Source organism: Panthera pardus, unplaced genomic scaffold (assembly GCF_024362965.1).
Source record: "Panthera pardus isolate Hobbes unplaced genomic scaffold, ASM2436296v1 HiC_scaffold_1, whole genome shotgun sequence".
Classification (NCBI taxonomy): Eukaryota; Metazoa; Chordata; class Mammalia; order Carnivora; family Felidae; genus Panthera; species Panthera pardus.
Window position 1 is genome coordinate 79,283,003 of NW_026526654.1, and position 19,591 is coordinate 79,302,593.

Below are 19,591 nucleotides of genomic sequence, written 5' to 3' on the forward strand. Positions count from 1 at the left end.
TCTTATTCTCCAAGTTTGAGAAGGAAGAGAAAGAAAGAAGGCCCCAGTGATGCAGTAACACCAAAACTGTATTTTAAAGGATTCAAAAGGTGCAAACCACGCTCCTTAGTTTTCTTTATATTTGTCTAGAAGGGCAGGCGATTTCCAGATAGAGTTGACAACAAAGTTAAAAGATGGTTGCACAAATTTCAAATAATCCATAGTATAAGATACACAAAATTTATAGGTAGCTTGAAACTCAGGCTGAGAGTAAGGACCATGCTACTGAGTTTCAACTAGATCCTATCAGCAATGAAGAATCAACATGGATTTCAAGCAAGAAGTACCATGATCCAACCTGTTTTAGAATGGTATTCTTGATAATGGTGTGTGGCACAGCTGGAGATGGGTCAGAGGCAAGGAAACACAACAGGAAGATGTTTGGAGTGTATTCAATTACCCAAGTGAAATATACCAGAGCTAAGGAGCTAAGGAGCTAAGGAGAGAGACATTCAAGGTACCTAGAGGATTTGGTGACCAATAAGAGGAAAAAAGAAGGTACAAAAATAAAGGCCTGATCTTTGACTTGGGTAACTAGGTGGATTCTAATGCTGTTAAAAGAACTCAAGGGTGGCTTGAGCCTGGGTGGCTCAGTTGGTTGAGCCTCTGACTTCTGAGGGTCATGATCTCATGGTCCGTGGGTTCGAGCCCCATGTTGGGTTCTGTGCTGACAGCCCAGAGCCTGGAGCTTGCTTCAGATTCTGTGTCTCCCCCTCTTTCTGCCCCTCCCATGCTCATGCTCTGTCTCTCCATCAAAAATAAACAAACATTTAAAAATTTTTTTTAAAAATACAATGAAGAACTCAGACACAAAAACTAATAACCTAAATGGGATAAAATGAGATTAAAAACAAGCATATAAGCACCGGATATTAACATCAACTACCAGTGAAAAACAATCAAAGATAAAAGACCTGTACTTTTTTAAATCTAAAAGACAGTACTTACACCACATGTGTGTTTGTGTGTGTGTGTGGCGCGCACGCGCATATTTCACTGTTTTATTAAAAGTATCTCCAATGTCATTGCTTATTTTCCTTGGCCATTCAGTCAGTTACATAAAGAAACATGGGCTGATATTTAAATACCTATGCATTTATATTTGTCAAATGAACTTTTTTAAAGGAAAACGGTTACTGAAAATTAGTAACAACTTTGTATTTAATGATGGCCAATTAGAGTATAATAAATAGCAGTAACATCACTTTGTGTTCAGTAAAACTGCAACTGGCCAGAATAGCATACTTGCCATTTTCACATATGCTTACCACTAACGGCTGCATGCTGCTTCAGATACTCGCGTCTCACATTTATATTTTTGACCAGACACTGCCTAGCATGAGCTCTTCTCTCTTTTACAGGATCTTTTGCACAAAGCGCACAGATTGCCATATACTCAAGTGGAAGCCGTAATCGGGAGAGGCCTTTGTGAAGTTTCTGAGCAAACACTTGTCTTACTTGATAGCATTCATCCTGTAAAGACAGAATTATTCCACAGATTATTCACATGGCAACAAAGAATAAGTAACAACCTCACATACAAAATTTGAAGGGTAAAGGAGAGCAAGTTTATGGACAACCACTGCTTCTGCTCACAAGACTGCGGGATTGTGACATGTTCATTTCAAGGCTGTAGTGTTCACAAGGTACCAAGTTACATGTGTTAGAAAATACTGAATACACTTTTAAAACAGATAAAGCTAGTACATATAAATCCATCCTAACTTAAGGTATTAAAAATAGTTTAAATACCATCTCCTATCTAGCTTTTGCACTTACTGAGCAAGATAAAACTGTCCAATTTATATATTTTAGCTTTAACAGTGAAAAAACTATTCAGATTAAAATGGACAACTCTGAAGGCAAGAGTTACTAGTCAATTTCAGAAACACCAAATTACTTTTAGTCCTATAAATGAACCGATTGTTCATTACCACTGTGCCTGCTTTCCTCATACTAACTCCCTCTACTAAACCACCCATCTCCACTCTTCTAGCTAACTCCTCCTCATCTCTAACAACAGCTCCTGTATCTTCCAGTCTTTATCAGGCATCCAGCTATCCTCTCTTAGCACTCTGTGCGTATCTCCGGCATAGCATTCACTATACAGTATTAAAATGATTGGTTTATATGTCTTACCCATCACGGCTCATTCCTTAAAGACAAGAACTATGCCTTTATTCACTTTTGAGCCTCTAAACCTAGCACAGTATCTGGCATATAGATTATCTATGGAATAAGCTATAGGACAAAGCTCAATATGACATTTGAGTCATATATGAAACGTATAAAGACCTTCATAATTACACCTTACCCTCCACCAATTAACACAAAGTGTGGTGTCTTTCATACTATTGCAATGTTATGCATACTATTTCTACTATCTATAATGTACATTTTGGTTTTTTTCAAAACCTAGGTCATAACATCCTGCTCTTATCTTTAAATCCTTATTTTGTGTACCTTCTCCCATTTAATTTAGACTTGTTTATCTCTTTTTTTTTTTAAGTTTATTTTGAGATAGAGAGAGCACAAATATGAGCAGAGGAGGGGCAGAAAGAGAAGGAGAGAGAGAATTCCAAGGAAGCTCCCCCACTGTCACTGGAGTCCGATGCGGGGCTCAATCCCATGAACTGTGAGATCATAACCTGAGCTGAAATCAAGAGTCCGACACTTAACCATTTGAGACACCCAGGTGCCCCCAAATATTTTTTTTTTTTTTTAATTTTTTATTTTTGGGACAGAGAGAGACAGAGCATGAACGGGGGAGGGGCAGAGAGAGAGGGAGACACAGAATCGGAAACAGGCTCCAGGCTCCGAGCCATCAGCCCAGAGCCTGACGCAGGGCTCGAACTCACGGACCACGAGATCGTGACCTGGCTGAAGTCGGACGCTTAACCGACTGCGCCACCCAGGTGCCCCCCAAATATCTATTTTTTAAGAAGTATTCTTGGGGCACCTGGGTGGCTTAGTCAGTTAAGGGTCCGACTCCTGGTTTCGATTTGGGTCATGGTCTCACAGGCCATGAGACTGAGCCCCATGTTGGGCTCTGCACTGACAGTGTGGAGCTGCTTGGGATTCTCTCTCTCTGCCCCCCCCCCCCCACTCTCTTTCCCTCCCCTGCTCGCTCATGCACTCCTCTCTAAAATAAAATTTTAAAAAATAAGAAATTAAAGAGTATTCTAATTCCACAGAATTACTGTCAACCCTCACACCCAACAAAATAAAGTTGACATCAACTCATTCCTTCCTCAGTATTAAAACTCCCACGGGGTAGAGGAATCTTCATTATCTGATTATTCACCATGAAAATACCCAATTACAAACTGTGTAAGTCAAAATATCACAAATATATTCCCAGATGAACACACCATTCATTAAAAAATTAATCTCCAAACATCCCTTCCCCCTACTCAGATACATTCTCAACCAAGACCATGTTTTTGTTACTTTCTCACTAATCATTCAGGATCCAACAATATAAATTAATTACTGAATCATGGCAAAAGTAGTAGGATTCCCAAAATTTGTCATTAAAGTTAGAGAAGAACTGTTAAGTCATGTGCAAGGTAACTGTCACAGTTAATAATGAAAGAGGAGAAAACTAACAAGAATGATGACAAATAGGTACATCAAATAGAAAAGCATGTGAAGAAAAAACTTAAAATATGTCTTCCTAGGAACTGAGACAGCCTCCAAATGTTTGTTTTTTGCAAAGATGATTATCCTTTTGACTATGTTACAAAAGTTAAATGTGAAGTATGGAATAGAGCAATACAATTTTTTTTTGCAGAAAAAAAACATTCAAAAAAGCAAACATTTAATACTTTCACGGTTATGGTTCTAACCACTATTTGGTTCAATATAAGAAAAAAGAAGATGGTATCTAATACTACAAAACATTTTCCTCAAAGTTCCAATTAAAGCTTTTATTCACTAACTGTGAAATTAATTTGTCTGCATCTTAAGTAAATTCACTTTTAGTGCCCTTTCCTAGTACAAATTATCCTCAGAACTACTGACAGTGTCTTGCAAATAGTTCGATTACTTTGTGTATCACATTGTGTTATCAACACTTCTTTATATTTTCTGTTCTAAGAGCTTTTGTTCTTAAGGGCAGTAGCTATGGCTTTGTATTTTACAGAACCTAGAACAACATACAGCAGATAGCAGTACAAAGTAAATTTTTCATGAATTGCATTCAAATTCTAAAATACTTAATTATTAAATAATATTAAGATTCATATTATTGAATTTCTATTTCCCCAGATTTACTTTCTATTCAAATATACAAGAACCTCTGAGATACCTTTTTTTTTTTAATATGAAATTGTCAAATTGGTTTCTGTACAACACCCAGTGCTCATCCCAACAGGTGCCCTCCTCAATGCCCATCACCCACTTTCCCCTCCCTCCCACCCCCCATCAACCCTCAGTTTATTCTCAGTTTTTAAGAGTCTCTTATGGTTTGGCTCCCTCCCTCTCTTTTTTTTTCCCCCTCCCCTCCCCGATGGTCTTCTGTTAAGTTTCTCAGGATCCACATAAGAGTGAAAACATATGGTATCTGTCGTTCTCTGTATGACTTATTTCACTTGGCATAACACTCTCCAGTTCCATCCATGTTGCTACAAAAGGCCATATTTCATTCCTTCTCATTGCCAAGTAGTATTCCATTGTATATATAAACCACAATATTACCTTTAAAGAACTCAACTCGAGTAAGAGAAATAAAGCAGATGTATATAAAAATAAATAAAGCATGATGCATGTATGTATCAAAAGACTGAAGATAAAATCTGTGGGGAATAAAAATGAGACCAGCTGTAAGAATCTGAGCAAGTTTTGTGGAGAAGGTTGTGTTTAAGCCTTGATTTGCAAAAAGGGTCAGAGATGGACTTGTGGAAATGGGAGAAGAAAGCAAACTACAGGCACATAAAAGAAAAAAACTGTTCAGTTTCACTGAAATGAAGGTAGGTAAGGGTAGTGGGTTAAACAAGATTTTTTAAGTGTATATTTGGACCCACAATATTAGAAGGGTTTGAAGAGCCAAACTGTAAAATACATGCAATTTTTCTTTCTTTTCTTTCTTTCTCTCTCTCTTTTTTTTTTTTTTTTTTTTACAAGTATAAGCCCCTAAATATTTTTGACTGGGAAAATAATATGATTGGAACCGTGATAGGGAAATTTAAACCACAGCAGAAAAGTCTCCCAATAGTCCAGGTGAAAGCTAATGATGATTACAGTGGTAAGAATAGTTAAGAAGATATGAGTGAAAAGATATGACACAGGACAGATTATCTGCACTTCTGTAACAAGGCACAAGGACAAGCAAATAGTCAAATATAAATCATGTTTTTCAATCTAAGAATACCATTCGGATTTATTTAATGCTTACTGAGGCTCTACATGTCAGTAAAGAATAGACTTCAGAAAGATTATGAATTCAGTCTTAACATTCACAGACCGTAAGAGTTTGAAATTTCTGTTTAGCCTTATAAGTGGCACCAGACTGACCTGCAAAAAATGTTAAAATGTTGCTAGTACAGGGGTCACCTACGAAGAAAATAAGACAGCTAAAAAAGAATGTATAAGTGGAAAATTTGGTCATCAACAAATCCTTACAGAATGCATGCATTTAAAGGAAAACAGAACAAAAAAATGTAGTTAGAGAGGAACAACAAAAATTAGCAGATAGAAACCAGAGAGAATTTCAAGAATAAAGGTGCAGTGAGCTGTGTCAAATAATGCAGAAAGGACATGTATAATGAAGACTAACTAACATCACTGGATTCGAGGCCTTCAATAAAGGATTTTTGGAAAAACAAGAAAAGCAAATGCCAAAATGTGAGTAGTGAGGACTGAGAGATAAGTGGGTAAAAGAGACAAAGGTACAGATTACTCTTTGAGGTTTGGAGACTGAAAAAGAAGAGACAAGCACATGGTTTAGAAGCACAGCAGAAAGGTATTTTTCAGGAGAGTAACTGCGTATGTCCGTAAGTTGTGAGAATATGCTAATAACTAACTTTCAACCATTAACACATGTTCCACAGTCAACAGTATTCCAAAGCAATCTTAAAAGTTAGGCAATCTGAACTTTCACCTTGGGAATTTGGTGACTGAGATAGTAATACATAACATATATTGTGCTAGAAAATCTCTAGAAGTATGGATGCTTTTCACACATAGTGAATATTTAACGATTTGTACATACTTTTTACACACAATAAGTTTCAAACAAAGCCCATTTCTCTCACGTATTTCCATACTTCTGTAACAGTTTCCACTTTAAAACTGGTAGCACCAATACTTTTAGAAATATCAGACCAAGAATGTGATAAATCAACCGACTGTATCACCAATCTAAAAAAAAAATTACAAAGGTTTTCTTCTAAGAAATTTAATATATATTTTTAAACAATTTTCACTTTCTTGCAAAATAAGATTATTTCTAAAATTTAATGAGAAAAACTAAACCAGGAAATTATGGATTCCTCGAAATCTCATTTTCAAATGGTTTAGTATAATATCTGAATTACAACACTAAAACTAAAACAAAACAAAACAAAACAAAACAAAACAAAACAAGATTTGGAGATCTGGAATAGCTTTTTTAAAGACTAAAGTACCATATTCTGACAAAATGATTACAAAAAACAGGCAATTGCTTATGGCTAGGAGTTACACATAAGCACTAATTTAAAAATAAGCAGAGGGAAGGGTGGAAAGATTTTTCTTTCAAAATTACAATAATCCCTAAAATAAATGCCAAATTCTTATACATAAGACTACCTGGAAAAGAACAGGAAAATTAAGTGTAAAATGACCAAAAAAATGAATGAAAAGCTCATATTTAAATATCATATTTTCCATTATGGAAGTCCTTTTTAATTTCCTCAATGATGCTAAAAACTTCCAAAGTAACAGGATTCAAATACTATGCTACTCTAATATGAAATCTGTAAGACTAGAAAATGAATCCATTAGTATCGCTGTTAATAACTTCAAATTTTAACTGGCTGGAGAAATAAGAAATGTTTATTAATCTGTATCATATCTTTATAAAACTGTAAATGTCTGTATTTTTTATTCCTTTTAAGACCTCAATATATTCAATCCTCATTATTTACACATTCCAAATCTGTGAATTCACCTACTCACTACAATTTATTTGTAACTCCAAAATCAATACTTAAAGTGAGTAAATCAATACAGCAGTGAGTAAATGAACAAGCAACAATCCGAATCATCTGACATACATCCCATCTGAATGAAGTTGAACAAAGCAAGGCCTGTTGTGTCAGCTCTTGTATTGCAAACAAGTGTCCTTTTGACAGTCTATTTAGTGCCACATTTTTTTCACATTTTTGTGCATTTGTTGGTGGTTTTGTTGTTTAAAAGAGCTCCCAAGCATAGTGCTGTTCAGTGTTCCTAAAAGCAAGAAGGTTGTGATATGCCATAGGGAGAATACATGTTAGCAAAGTTTTATTCAGGCAGGAGTTACAGCTCTGTTGGTCATGAGTTCAATGGTAGTGACACAACTATATATTAAATCATATGTCCTCAAATAGAAACACACATAAAACAAGGTTATGTACTGACAGACTGACAAAAATGCTGGGAACAGAGGCTTGGAGAAACCACCCCTGTATTACCCTTAGAAGCAATGGATCAGTATTTGCTAATTTGGTGGTTGGGGTGACTCTGTAGAATAGAACTACTACAAATAACGAGAATCGAATGTATTATGTTAACAACCCAAAACTCAAACAACAGTTTTAGAACTCTGAAATGTTTCTCATGCATACATTTTCCAAAAGGAGACAATTCAACATTTTTATCTCTATATCATGGAGGACTTTTTTCTTCCTAAAAAGTCAAAGACCATATAAAGTTCTATTCTATATGGCCACCTTCCTTACATTGATAGCTAATGCGCAGAGCTGGTACTGTTCTAACGTGATGATTTCATGATAACAAGGTTCTTGTGCCAGCTTTACAATAGCACTTCCAGCTGCAAGCCTCAGACGTGACATATCCGGTTTACTAAAAAATAAATAAGAAAGAATTATAAATTAGATTTCTAAATGTCTGCATAAGAACATTCCTACTTGCTACATCAAATTTTTAAAAATTTCCTGTGGCCAAAAAAAGGGCAGAAGGCAATTCAGTGACACTGAACACTTATGTTTACTTAAGTTTGGAACATGGTGTCTAATACTCCAAAGTTCTTTTCCTGAACACAGTCTATACTGAAGTCATTTAATTCTACATAAAATAGCTTTAGCCAAGATTAAAGCTTAGAATATATCTGTATGTTTAGCTAAAGTCTTCTGGTATGGATTTTTTTTTTGGTTATGTGTTTACTTATAGATTAGGCACAAAAATGTCCTAACTTGTGATTACAGTCAACTAAAACTAATGTGCTAAGTATAAAAGAAGAATGAAAGCAGGTGTAGCAGAAAACATCACAATTTTTAGAATTCAACTTTTCAAATATTACCAAGAAGCTCCTTTTAAATTTAAGAAAACTTCTGCTTAATGGGACACACCTCAAACATTAGCAAAATTTTTCTTTTTCTTTTTTCTTTTTTTTTTTTTTATGATTTGAGAGAGAGAGAGAAAGAGTATGCAAGCAGGGGAGTGGGGGAGAGGGGGAGAAAGAGAATCTGAGACAGGCTCCACACTCAGTCCAGAGTCCTGACGCAGGGCTCGATCCCATGACCCCTGGATCATGATCCGAACCGAAATCAAGAGTTAGATGCTCAACTGACTGAGCAACCCAGGCACCCCTAAAACATTAGTAAATTCTTAAATAGTAAATACATCTAAACAATTCTTCCTAATATAGTGATATATCAGATGAATTACACAGTAAATCCTGATTTACTGTGATTATTTTCACTTCAAGAAGCCACCGAGCCATCATTTTAATAGCCTTAATGTATTTAAAAGACAAACTGACTCCCCATGTACTTTCACAGTAAAAGATTATTATTTAATATTCATAAAACAAGTATATGTCTACCATATATACAGCGCTGAGAGTGACTTAAAAGACAAATTCTTGGTCTTCTACAATCTAATGACCTAATTGGCTTAAGACTCTCCTTTCTCTAAGGATTATGCAAAAATACTCACTGAATGCATGTCAACATTTATAAGGTTCTAAAGTTACATGTCCTAGAGGTGCTATTCAGTTAATCAACAGCAATATACCAAGTAGCTATTATGAGGTAATTCACTCGACCACCACTAAAGGAAATTCTGTTTTTCTTCTGGAGTTTATTTAGTGCAAATAAAGACAAATAATTAAATTCAATATTTTACAACTAAGTTTTTGAAGACCAAATTTCTATATAAAGACTTGTTTTAAAAGTGAACCAATGTTACTCCTGAAATCATTGTTGCACTACATGCTAACTAATCTGGATGTAAATTAAAAAAAAAAGTGAACCAACGCAATTCACATATATTTGCAGAATTAAAACACACATCTGATTTCATTAAAGAATAACATGAATAAAAACAGGTAAGATGAAATCTAAATATGCACATGAATAGTGACTATTATAATAGCTAGACAAGACATTATAATGTCTTATAATGATTATAATCATTATCTCTATTTTATTTATTTTTGAGAGCGTGCACGTACCCACACAAGTGGGGGAGGGGGAGAGGGGGAGAGAGAGAGGGGGAGAGGGGGAGAGGGGGAGAGGGGGAGGGAGAGAGAGAGAGAGAGAGAGAGAGAGTGAGAGAGAAGGGAGGGAGGGAGGGAGGGAGGGAGAGGGAGACACAGAATCCGAAGCAGGCTCCAGGCTCTGAGCTGTCAGCGCAGAGCCTGACACGGGGCTCGAACCACGAACGGTGAGATCATGACCTGAGCTGAAGTCGGACACTCAACCGACTGAGCCACCCAGGTGTCCCTATCTCTATTTTATAAATGAAGAAACAGACACACAAGGTAGTTAAAGTCATTTGCTGAAGGTCACCTAGCTAGTGAGTGGTGGTGCCAGGATTTGAATCCAGGCTCCAGGGTCCAATTTTTGAATCACTATATTCAACTACATATTTCAAACAAAACAAAGTGTGTGTGTTTATATAATTTAATTTAAATCAAGTACATTTTTAAGTTTGCATATATTTAGATTTATAGCTCTGGAAACAGATTCAATAACTTGTCTTCTACCCAGTGTGTTCTTTTTCCTTTAGACTTTAATAAGAATGGAAAACATCAATTACTGATTGGTACACTAGCGATTTCACATTTAGATATTCAAAAAAGTAAACATTTATTGTTTAAAATATTTACAATGTATAGCAATACCCTGCCCCAGACATATGACTGCCATTTTGAAATAACCACTGTATAAAAGCATATTATAATAAAAATATATGCACATCTCCATGGGAATACTAATTATTTTCTTAAAAAGAAAATGACCTTTAAACATTTACACACGGGGGCGCCTGGGTGGCTCAGTCAGTTAAGCATCCGACCTCGGCTCAGGTCATGATCTTGCGTTTCATGAATTCAAGCCCCGCATCGGGCTCTGCGCTGACAGCTCGGAGCCTGGAGCCTGCTTCGGATTCTGTGTCTCCCCCTCTCTCTGCCCCTCCCCTGCTTGTGCTCTCAGTCTCTCAAACAATGAATAAATGTTAAAAAACAAATTTTTTTTAAACATTTACACATGATATTGAAATACTGCACAAGAATTTTGAAATGATAATTACATACCTAATTTTCCCCTGTTCTGTCAAGTCTCCATCACTATGCAATATTGTAGTTAGCAATCTTAAGGTAGAAGTTCCTGATTTACTGTGATTATTTTTCATTCCAAGGAGCCATCGAACCATCATTTTAATAGCCTGAATCTATTTAAAAGACAAATTGACAAATACAACACTGCTACATTAAAAGAAAAAATTCTGTATCAACCTTCAAAAAAATGAAATGGTTTCAATGGATGCTTTTTAAGAAAAGGAAAGGAAAAAAAGAATCATTCTTTTCTGCATATATCAAGATAACTGAATGCCTTAAAGATGTTTTACCCTCCCACCCATGCAACTGACAAATGAATGATAGAACTAAAGACTAGTTCCTTTTGTTTAATGTTTCCCCATCATAAACTTTACTCCTTAGACCCCACGGTAAATCATGCTAACTTTCTTAGTCAGAAAAGTTAAGTTCCCAACTACAAATTATATTCCATCTTTTGTGCTACATTTTATAATTATGAAGTACTTAAGTACTTTAAAATATGTTACTGCCTTTAATGTTTCCAACAACCCTTTTTGAAGAGGTGCATATTACCTCGTTTTCACTTATTATCTTAGTTTTTTACAGATCTATGGCTCAGGAGCTAAGTGGGTCTAGAACAATGGTATATGGCAGAAACTTTTCAGATCCCTCTCCTAGGGCATTTGTTAAGCATGAACTTAAGTGCAGGTCACCTGCCTTCTAGTCCAGTGCTGCCTGACTACACAAAACTGCTGCTTGAGACCAATGCTGAGAAAACAGGTTTATACTGGAACTAAGAGCACCAAGCATCATTCCACCAGCTGCAGAAACAGCATCAAAATCTGAAGCTGGAATAACGTGAGAAAATAGTTCCTAATATAAAATATAAACTAGTACACACATACACACACAGCACGAACAGATTTATATGAAACTACAACTAGAAAAACAGTATCTAATATATTTTTTCCTGGCAGTGGAATGAGATGTGGTCTACATTACAGACTGTAGATCCTTTTAATAAACACTCTCTACACTAGTGATGAATAATCTTTTATGTATTACTCCTACTTCAAGGAACAATGGGTTGAATTGTTTTTTAAATCAAAATAAAAAGTTTTATCAAATCTCATAGAAAAGGTGAACAGTCTTCTCCTGGATGACCATCTTTACTGAATAGGAGAATGTACATGAGAAAACCAGCATGGTCTTTTCTAAGCAGCAACATGGAGACAGTTTTAAACACTTTTTTTTTTCTTTTCACATTAGATTATGTGCAGTTGTCCACGAGGCCTCAGGTTTTCATTACTGCTCTTTACTCTCAAAGCAGATGGAGGGCGCCTGGGTGGCTCAGTCGGTTGAGCGTCCAGCTTCGGCTCGGGTCATGATCTCACAGCTCATGAGTTTGAGCCCCGCGTTGAGCTCTGCGCTGACAGCTCAGAGCCTGGACCCTGCTTCGGATTCTGTGTCTCCCTCTCTCTCTGCCCCTAACCCAGTCATATTCTGTATCTGTCTCTCTCAAAAATAAATAAACATAAAAAAAAAAAATTATTTTATAAAAGCAGATGGGATAATGTCATATAATAAATATAAACACTTGGATGATTTTAATAGCCATACCTTTATAACAGGAATTTTAATACCTATAATGATAATACAATCTAGTGAATATGTATTAAAATAAAAAGGTCTATGTATATCACTCACTTTGACCATTGTCTCAGGAGAAACTTCTTCATCTGGAACCCAAAGCTTAGTTGTCTTTTTTCCTGGGAGCTAAACAAAAATGAAGGACATTAAAACATAAATAAGAATTTTCATGTTTAATTAATACTCAGTGAATGAATGAAGTCTTTATCTTCTGCAGTGATAGTCATTATAGATGACTAACCTACCTCATCTATTTCTCAAAAAGGTTGACTTATCTTCACTAGCACCCACATATAGCACTTACACATCCATCAGCAGTTGATGCTTTATAAGTGTGAGGAACGACCAACTTTAACCACTTAAACATATGCTTCCTTACTTAGCCCTTTGAGACTAATGATTCAACTATTTAAGGCAGTTGGCACAGACTAGGATCAAACTCAACAGAGCCAAAAAGCAGTTCTTAAACAAGGGGTAAGATATATACAAAAAATTTTGAGAAGAAAAATTAGGAAGGCTTGCAGTTGACTCTAAGTAAGAAAAAAACATGCATTAATATCTTCCTACCTAAATCCCACCAAAATGGCAATAGATACACAGCAGGGCTGGGAACCAAAAAGGGCCAAGGAGAAGGCCAGAACCTTAGAAAATTAAAAAACAAAAAATATACAGTAAAAAAATGAACAGAGCTAGAAGGTTTCCGTCTCCATAAAAGCACAGAAGGAAATATCCTCCAAAAAAGTTTGGGTGTTTTTTTGTTTTGTTTTTGTTTTTTTAAGCACAATCACAGAACAATCCTGAGATGACAAAGCACAGGCGTTGCAATACGTGTGAATTTACAGTGGCAGCCAGGGAACTAAGGTAAGATGACAAGAGAGCTGAACCCAATCTTGGAATACTAGAGATCCAGTATGCTGCCAGATGACAGGAGTGATTTCCAGAGGCAGACTCAGAAACAGAACTCAAATGGCAGCTCAGGTAACTCTTGGGCAACAGGACAGGTGGTCCCAACATCCAGAAGGCAAACCTGTCAAACACATGCAGCTTTCGGCTCACTTCAGTTGAGAAATGCCTTCAAAGTATAAAGTGGAAATAATGAAAAAGCAATCACATTAGAAATGTTCTGATGAAATTTCTGAACTAAGAATATCAAAAAGATCCCAAAGATTCCATGGGGAAACCTTCCAAAAAACAAGTGAGAATCAGATCAAGTTGAGATTTCTCAGCTGCCGAGACTAGATGCCAAAAAACAATTTTCTGAATTTTCTGCAGCCAAGTGCCCTGAAACATAGGATACCAGTACTCAAGAATAAGGGAAAATATATTTTCAGCAAGCTAAGACACAGAGAAAGTTTCCAAGTTATACACCATTTTGAAAGAATTATTCAAATATATATTCTACTAAAATATTTAATTCATAAGAAAAAGTCAATCAGTATATATTACAAAATAGAAAAAGTTATAAATAAAACCAACAGACTCTCAGATGGTTCAAAATAATATAAATCCAAAACAGATGCAATAAAATCAATGACAGAGTAAATGTACAACTAACAAGATGAAAAAATGTATCAGTCAAGATCAAAGGCATGAAATGGGATATGGATTTGATTGGGACACTGGTGTAAATAGGATACTGATGTGCTTTTTAAATCTTATAACACAGCAAGATATAAAATTCATGAACATCTGTACAACTAGCAGAATATCAAAATAAATCAAAACAAAAATGATTTAAAAAAAAGAGTAAAAGATAGAAAATGTCATCACCACAGAAGACTTGACTATATCACTTTCAAAACCTGATATATGAAGTGGAGATGAAAAATGGTAAGCAGAGGAAACACATATAGAAATATAAGGAAATTAGTAGAGCGATAAAATATTTAAGGATTAGAAATTTTCTCACTTCTAATAATCAAGACTGGCATTCTTCAGAAAAAATTAAAAATAAGGAGAAAAGAGTTTATTTAGCAAGAAAAATGAACAAAAGACTCAACCTATAAAATAATTCTCCAAATCAACCACGAATATAATACATAACTTAAAAAATCAAAGTACCTAACAAAGTTTTACAAGAAAATTTTTTAAATTTTATTTACAAAGAAAATTACAAAACTTTAAGGAAAGACACCCTGTAGATGAGCCAACAAAGCATCCGTAAAGAACAGAGGGTATAAACAATATAAGTGGTACAACGCAGAGGACTGGAAGAAGGAAAGAATACTCAATAATTTATGATGGGAAATTTGGTTGCCCTAATGGAAGAAAAAAGAAATGAAATCCTTAAAGTCACAGCATACAAACAAATGAATTAATTCCAGATGGATTAAATTTTTTTAATGTGAAAAGAAAACCTTAAAACTTTTAGAACATATGGGAGACTATTTTTGTAACACTAGAGTAGGGAAGGCTTTCTTAAAGATGTAAAAAGCACTAACTACAAAAGAAAGGAATAAATTTAGCTACATTAAAATTGATAATTTTTGTTCAAAAGACACCACACAAAGGGAGTAAAGACACACCATAAATGAGATTTTATGCATTTATTATCAAGATATTGCAACATATACCCAGAAAAGCATTAATGTGTGTTAAGATTACTTATAAAAGACAAAAAGCTCAGAAAAAAAAGGCAAAAGACCTCAAAAGGAATTTCAGAAAGAGGCAACGTAAATAGTAACTAGACATAAAAACTTAATCAACAACCAGGGAAATGCAAATTAAGACCAGAATGAGTCTTAATGTATTTTCTAACTAATAAATGGGCAAAAGTGAAAAGATCTGACAATCCTGGGTATATATACTGCTAATAAAAAATAAGTTTTAACACTGATTTTGAAAAATAATTTGGGAATGAAAGTTAAATGTGTGTATACACTGTGATTCATCAATTTCACTTGTTTAACGATAACCTAGAGAAATTCTTGCTCATATGCAACAGGTGGCCTCTATAAGAACATTCATAGGGGCACTGTTTCAGAGAGGAAAGAAATGGAAATATTCCAAATGTCCACTAAGAGAATACATGTAAGTGATTTCACACACTGATATTATAATGCAGAGTAATGAATGAAGTACAGCCAGATATAATAACAAGGATTATATGAAGAAACAAATGTGTAATGACAAAAGCAAATCAGCCAAGAATATATATGGTATAACTCAAACATACGGATTGAGCCCCACGTTGGGCTCCATGCTGACAGTGTAGAGCCTGCCTGGGATTCTCTCTTTCCCTCTCTCTCTGCCTCTCCCAGGCTTGTGCATTGGCTCTCTCTCTCAAAATAAACTAACATTAAAAAAAAAAAAAAAAAGGAATAAGCAAAACTAAACAAGTATTTTAGAGATATACATGTGGTAAAGTGTTTTGTTTTAGTTGGGGAATAACAGATCCCAATTCAACACAGTGGTTACCTGGGACAGAGAAGACACAGAAGGAAAGGTCTGGAGAGTAATAAACCAGGAGCTAACAATACATAAGTGTTCACTGTATTATTATAAAACAAGTTACAGAAATGTTAAATATATACAGACCAAAAATAACATTAAAATAAGACAAATGAATGGGTTAAAAAAGGTGAAAGTTCTGTTTCTGACAAAAGCTGATTAGACTTTTTGAACCTATCTTCCTTGGAACAAACAGAAAGGTTAGATAACAGATCTTTTTTTTAAAAAAAATCAGTTTTAAGGTGATAAAAGAGCTACCAAAGCAGTGAAAATTTGAGGATAAAGTTTCAAAAGAAGAGAGAAATCAAGAGATTTGAGTCTGGCCCTAGGATTGCTTTTCTCATAAAAACTGATAACTGATTCTAAAAGGGAAAGAAACTGACAATTAAGCAATGTTTTCATCACTGTCACAGAGGTGGAAAGGAAAAAAACTGGAATTCTGGGCCCAATAAAGAACAGAGTCCCTATAAAACATGCTGGACATCTAGATGGATCCCTAACAAATACACCCTACACCTAAAGGTGATCAGAAAAAGAATCAGCCTGTCAGAAACTGAAGTCTAGCTTCCAAACAGTGCATCCTTGACTGGACCAACGTGATCTGACAACAGCTCAACTACCTATCAGAAGGAAAAATAAATCCTCTTCAGAAGAATTACAAAATTATTCAGAGCCTCAAATTATCTGTAACATTTTTCACACACAAAATCTACCACTCAATCAAAAATAACGTGTACAGGGCACCTGGGTGGCTCAGTAGGTTGAGTGTCCAACTTTGGCTCAGGTCACGATCTCACAGTTTGGGAGTTTGAGCCTCACATCAGGCTCTCTGCTTTGGATCCTCTGTCCCCCTCTCTCTATGCCCCTCCCCACCTCTCAAAATACATATTTTAAAAAAATGTGTATAGGACAAGTTTTTACCAAAAAGAGAAAAAAAAAACCAAACAGGTAAGACAAAAAGAGCCACAGGTGATGTAGAAATTAAGGCTGATGTCAACATTAACATAATTAAAGAAGTTCAATAATTAAATGACAAGATAGAGAATTCTGACAGGGAACTAAAAGCTATACTAAAAACTACAGGGGGGCACCTGGGTGGCTCAGTGGGTTAAGTGGCTGACTTCCGCTCAGGTCATGATCTCATGTCTCATGAGTTCGAGCCCTATGTGGGGCTCTGTGCTGACAGCTCAGAGTCTGGAGCCTGTTTCGGATTTGGTGTCTCTGTCTCTCTCTGACCCTGCCCCGCTTGTACTCTGTTTCCCAAAAATAAACATCTAAAAAAAAAAACTTAAAAAAATTTTTTTAAAGCTACAAATAAATTATAAAATTGAAATATAAAATAAATGCAATTAAGAATTCAGTGCATGGGCTTAACACAGATTAAACAAATCTGAAGAGCAGGTCAGAAGAAAACAAAACTGAAGCATCAACAGGGAGAAAAGTATATGAAGGTGTCAAAAAAACTATATCACAGTAAAATAAATTGTATGTTTACAGTGCATGATTAGAACTACAGTAAGAGAGGAAAGAGAATATGAAACAATTTTTTTAGAATTTATGCAAGACATCAAAGCTAAACATTCAAGAAGACCTACAAGCTCCAAATAAGATAAATATAAAGAAAAGCACATCCAGACACACCGTAGTGAAACTGGAAACCAATGCAAAATAGAAAAAATTAAAAGCATTCAAAGCAAAAAGAAAATCTTCAAAGGAACAAGGCCATCAGCTGATTTCAAGAGAAAAGGTAAGAAAATGGAAGATGATGGTAAGGGGAGAAAACATACCTGTGTAGAATTCTAAACCTGGAGGAAATATCCTTTAAAAAAATCAAGGCAAAGAAAAGACATTTTCAGACAAATAAAACCCAAGAGACTGAATTCACAATAATCCACACTAAAAGAAATACTACTTTAATTCTTTAAGTAGGAAGAAAATCATCACATAAAAAGGAATGAAAAACAAGAAAACAGGAAAAATATGTTGTAAATCTAAATAAATATTAACTGTATAAAATCACAACAGTAATGGTCCTATGTGTACAAGAGCACAAAAAGCATCAGGCAATGAAGGGAATTAAAGTATGCTAAAGTTCTTAAGAATACTGAACCTATTGTCCTGAAAGTTTAAAACAGACTCATTAATACTGGCCTTCAGTGAGTCAAGGAAGAATGTTGTAATCTCTAGGGCAACTACTAAAAGAAGAGGAAAATGTAAAAAACAAGTCAGTAAAGGGGAAAACAGAATAAAAATATTTGATCAAAAACAAGGAAAGAAAGAAGAGTAAAATGAATACGGAAATGACAGAACAAACTTAAGATAAAAATTAGATGGCAAATTAACCCAAATCACTATTTACATTACATATAAACAGACTACTCTAAATAAAAGACGACATGCCAGGACGAGATTCACTGTAGTGTCCTAGTTATGTCATTTAGATGAAGTTTTCAAGTCCTCTACTGATTACCAATAGTCCATCTTCCTCTCTAAGACTGAGAAGAAGATAAAAATGTCAACTATCACCACTTCTATTGTTTTGAAGGTCCTGGCCAAGGCATGAGGAAGAAAAATAAAGAGCATTAAGAATGGAAAAGAAAAAATTAAAGCTGTCTCGATGAACAAATGACATGACTGTGAAAAGAGAAAACCCCACAAATGCAAAAACTAACTGGTAGAATTACAAACTGCCTTTAACAAGACCCTAGGATAAAAGTCAATATAAAAGAGAAGAAACTTTACATCCATATCCCAACAATATACAGTTAGCAGGTAAATATTAAAAAGCATATTATCTACAATAGCATCAAATAACATAAAATGCCTAGGAACAAAGTTAAGAAAGATAAGACATCCACACAAAAATTTAAGAAACCTTATCCAGGGAAATTGAAGACTAAGACATATACCATCTTCGTGAAATAGAAAGCTCAGATTATAAATCCATGTTCACTGAATGAAAAGTGGTATTAAAATGATGATGAATAAAATTTATAACTCAACATAATACCTATCAAAATTCCAGCCAGTTAGGGTGAAGTATAGGGAGAACTGACAAGCTGATTCTAAAATTTAGATAGAAATGCAAAAGGCTAACAACAGCCAAAACAATCTTGAAAAAGCTACTGATGACAATAAGGAAGCAGCAGTAGTAGCAGTAGCAACAGCAGCAGTTGTCATTAAAGACATTTGGAGGACTTATGTTACTAGATATCAAAACTCGTCAAAGCAATCTTGAGAAAGAACAACAAAACTGGAAGCACCATGCTCCTTGATTTCAAGCTATACTAAGCTATAGTAATCAAAACAGCATGGTACTGGCATGAAAACAGACAAAGAGATCAACAGAAGAGAGAGCCCAGATGTAAACCTGTGTGTGTGTGTGTGTGTGTGTGTGTGTGTGTACACACACACACACACACACACAATCTATGACACAGGACACAAGAATATACAACGGGAAAAGGACAGTCTCTTCAATAAAGAGTGTTGGGAAAACTGGACAGCTACATGCTATCTTATACCACATATAAAAACAAATTCAAAAGGGAAAAAGTTTAAATAAAAGACCTGAAATCATAAAACTCCTAGAAAACACAGGCAGTAAGCTCTGTGACATTTGTCTCAGCAGTAACTTTTTGCAAGAGTCTCCCCAGGCAAGGGGAACAAACACTAAAATAAACAAACGGGACTATACCAAACTAAGTATCT

General features: G+C 35.2%; 1 protein-coding gene and 1 long non-coding RNA gene across 6 annotated transcripts in view; both read right to left on the minus strand.

Moving 5' to 3' along the window:
• LOC128776215 (uncharacterized) overlaps nucleotides 1-19,591 on the minus strand; it is a 191,675-nt gene that overhangs the window by 32,506 nt on the left and 139,578 nt on the right. The gene's annotated exons all lie outside the window — the stretch shown is intronic.
• Nucleotides 1-19,591, minus strand: part of PDS5B (PDS5 cohesin associated factor B) — a 191,767-nt gene that overhangs the window by 24,084 nt on the left and 148,092 nt on the right. For all 5 annotated transcript variants that reach the window (XM_019447810.2, XM_019447809.2, XM_019447813.2 and 2 more), the window contains exons 22-25: nucleotides 12,488-12,556; nucleotides 10,778-10,914; nucleotides 7,959-8,082; nucleotides 1,308-1,512 (exon numbers count right to left, since the gene is read on the minus strand). In XM_019447810.2, the coding sequence (XP_019303355.1) occupies nucleotides 1,308-1,512; nucleotides 7,959-8,082; nucleotides 10,778-10,914; nucleotides 12,488-12,556 (535 nt within the window). The remainder of the gene's footprint in view (nucleotides 1-1,307; nucleotides 1,513-7,958; nucleotides 8,083-10,777; nucleotides 10,915-12,487; nucleotides 12,557-19,591) is intronic.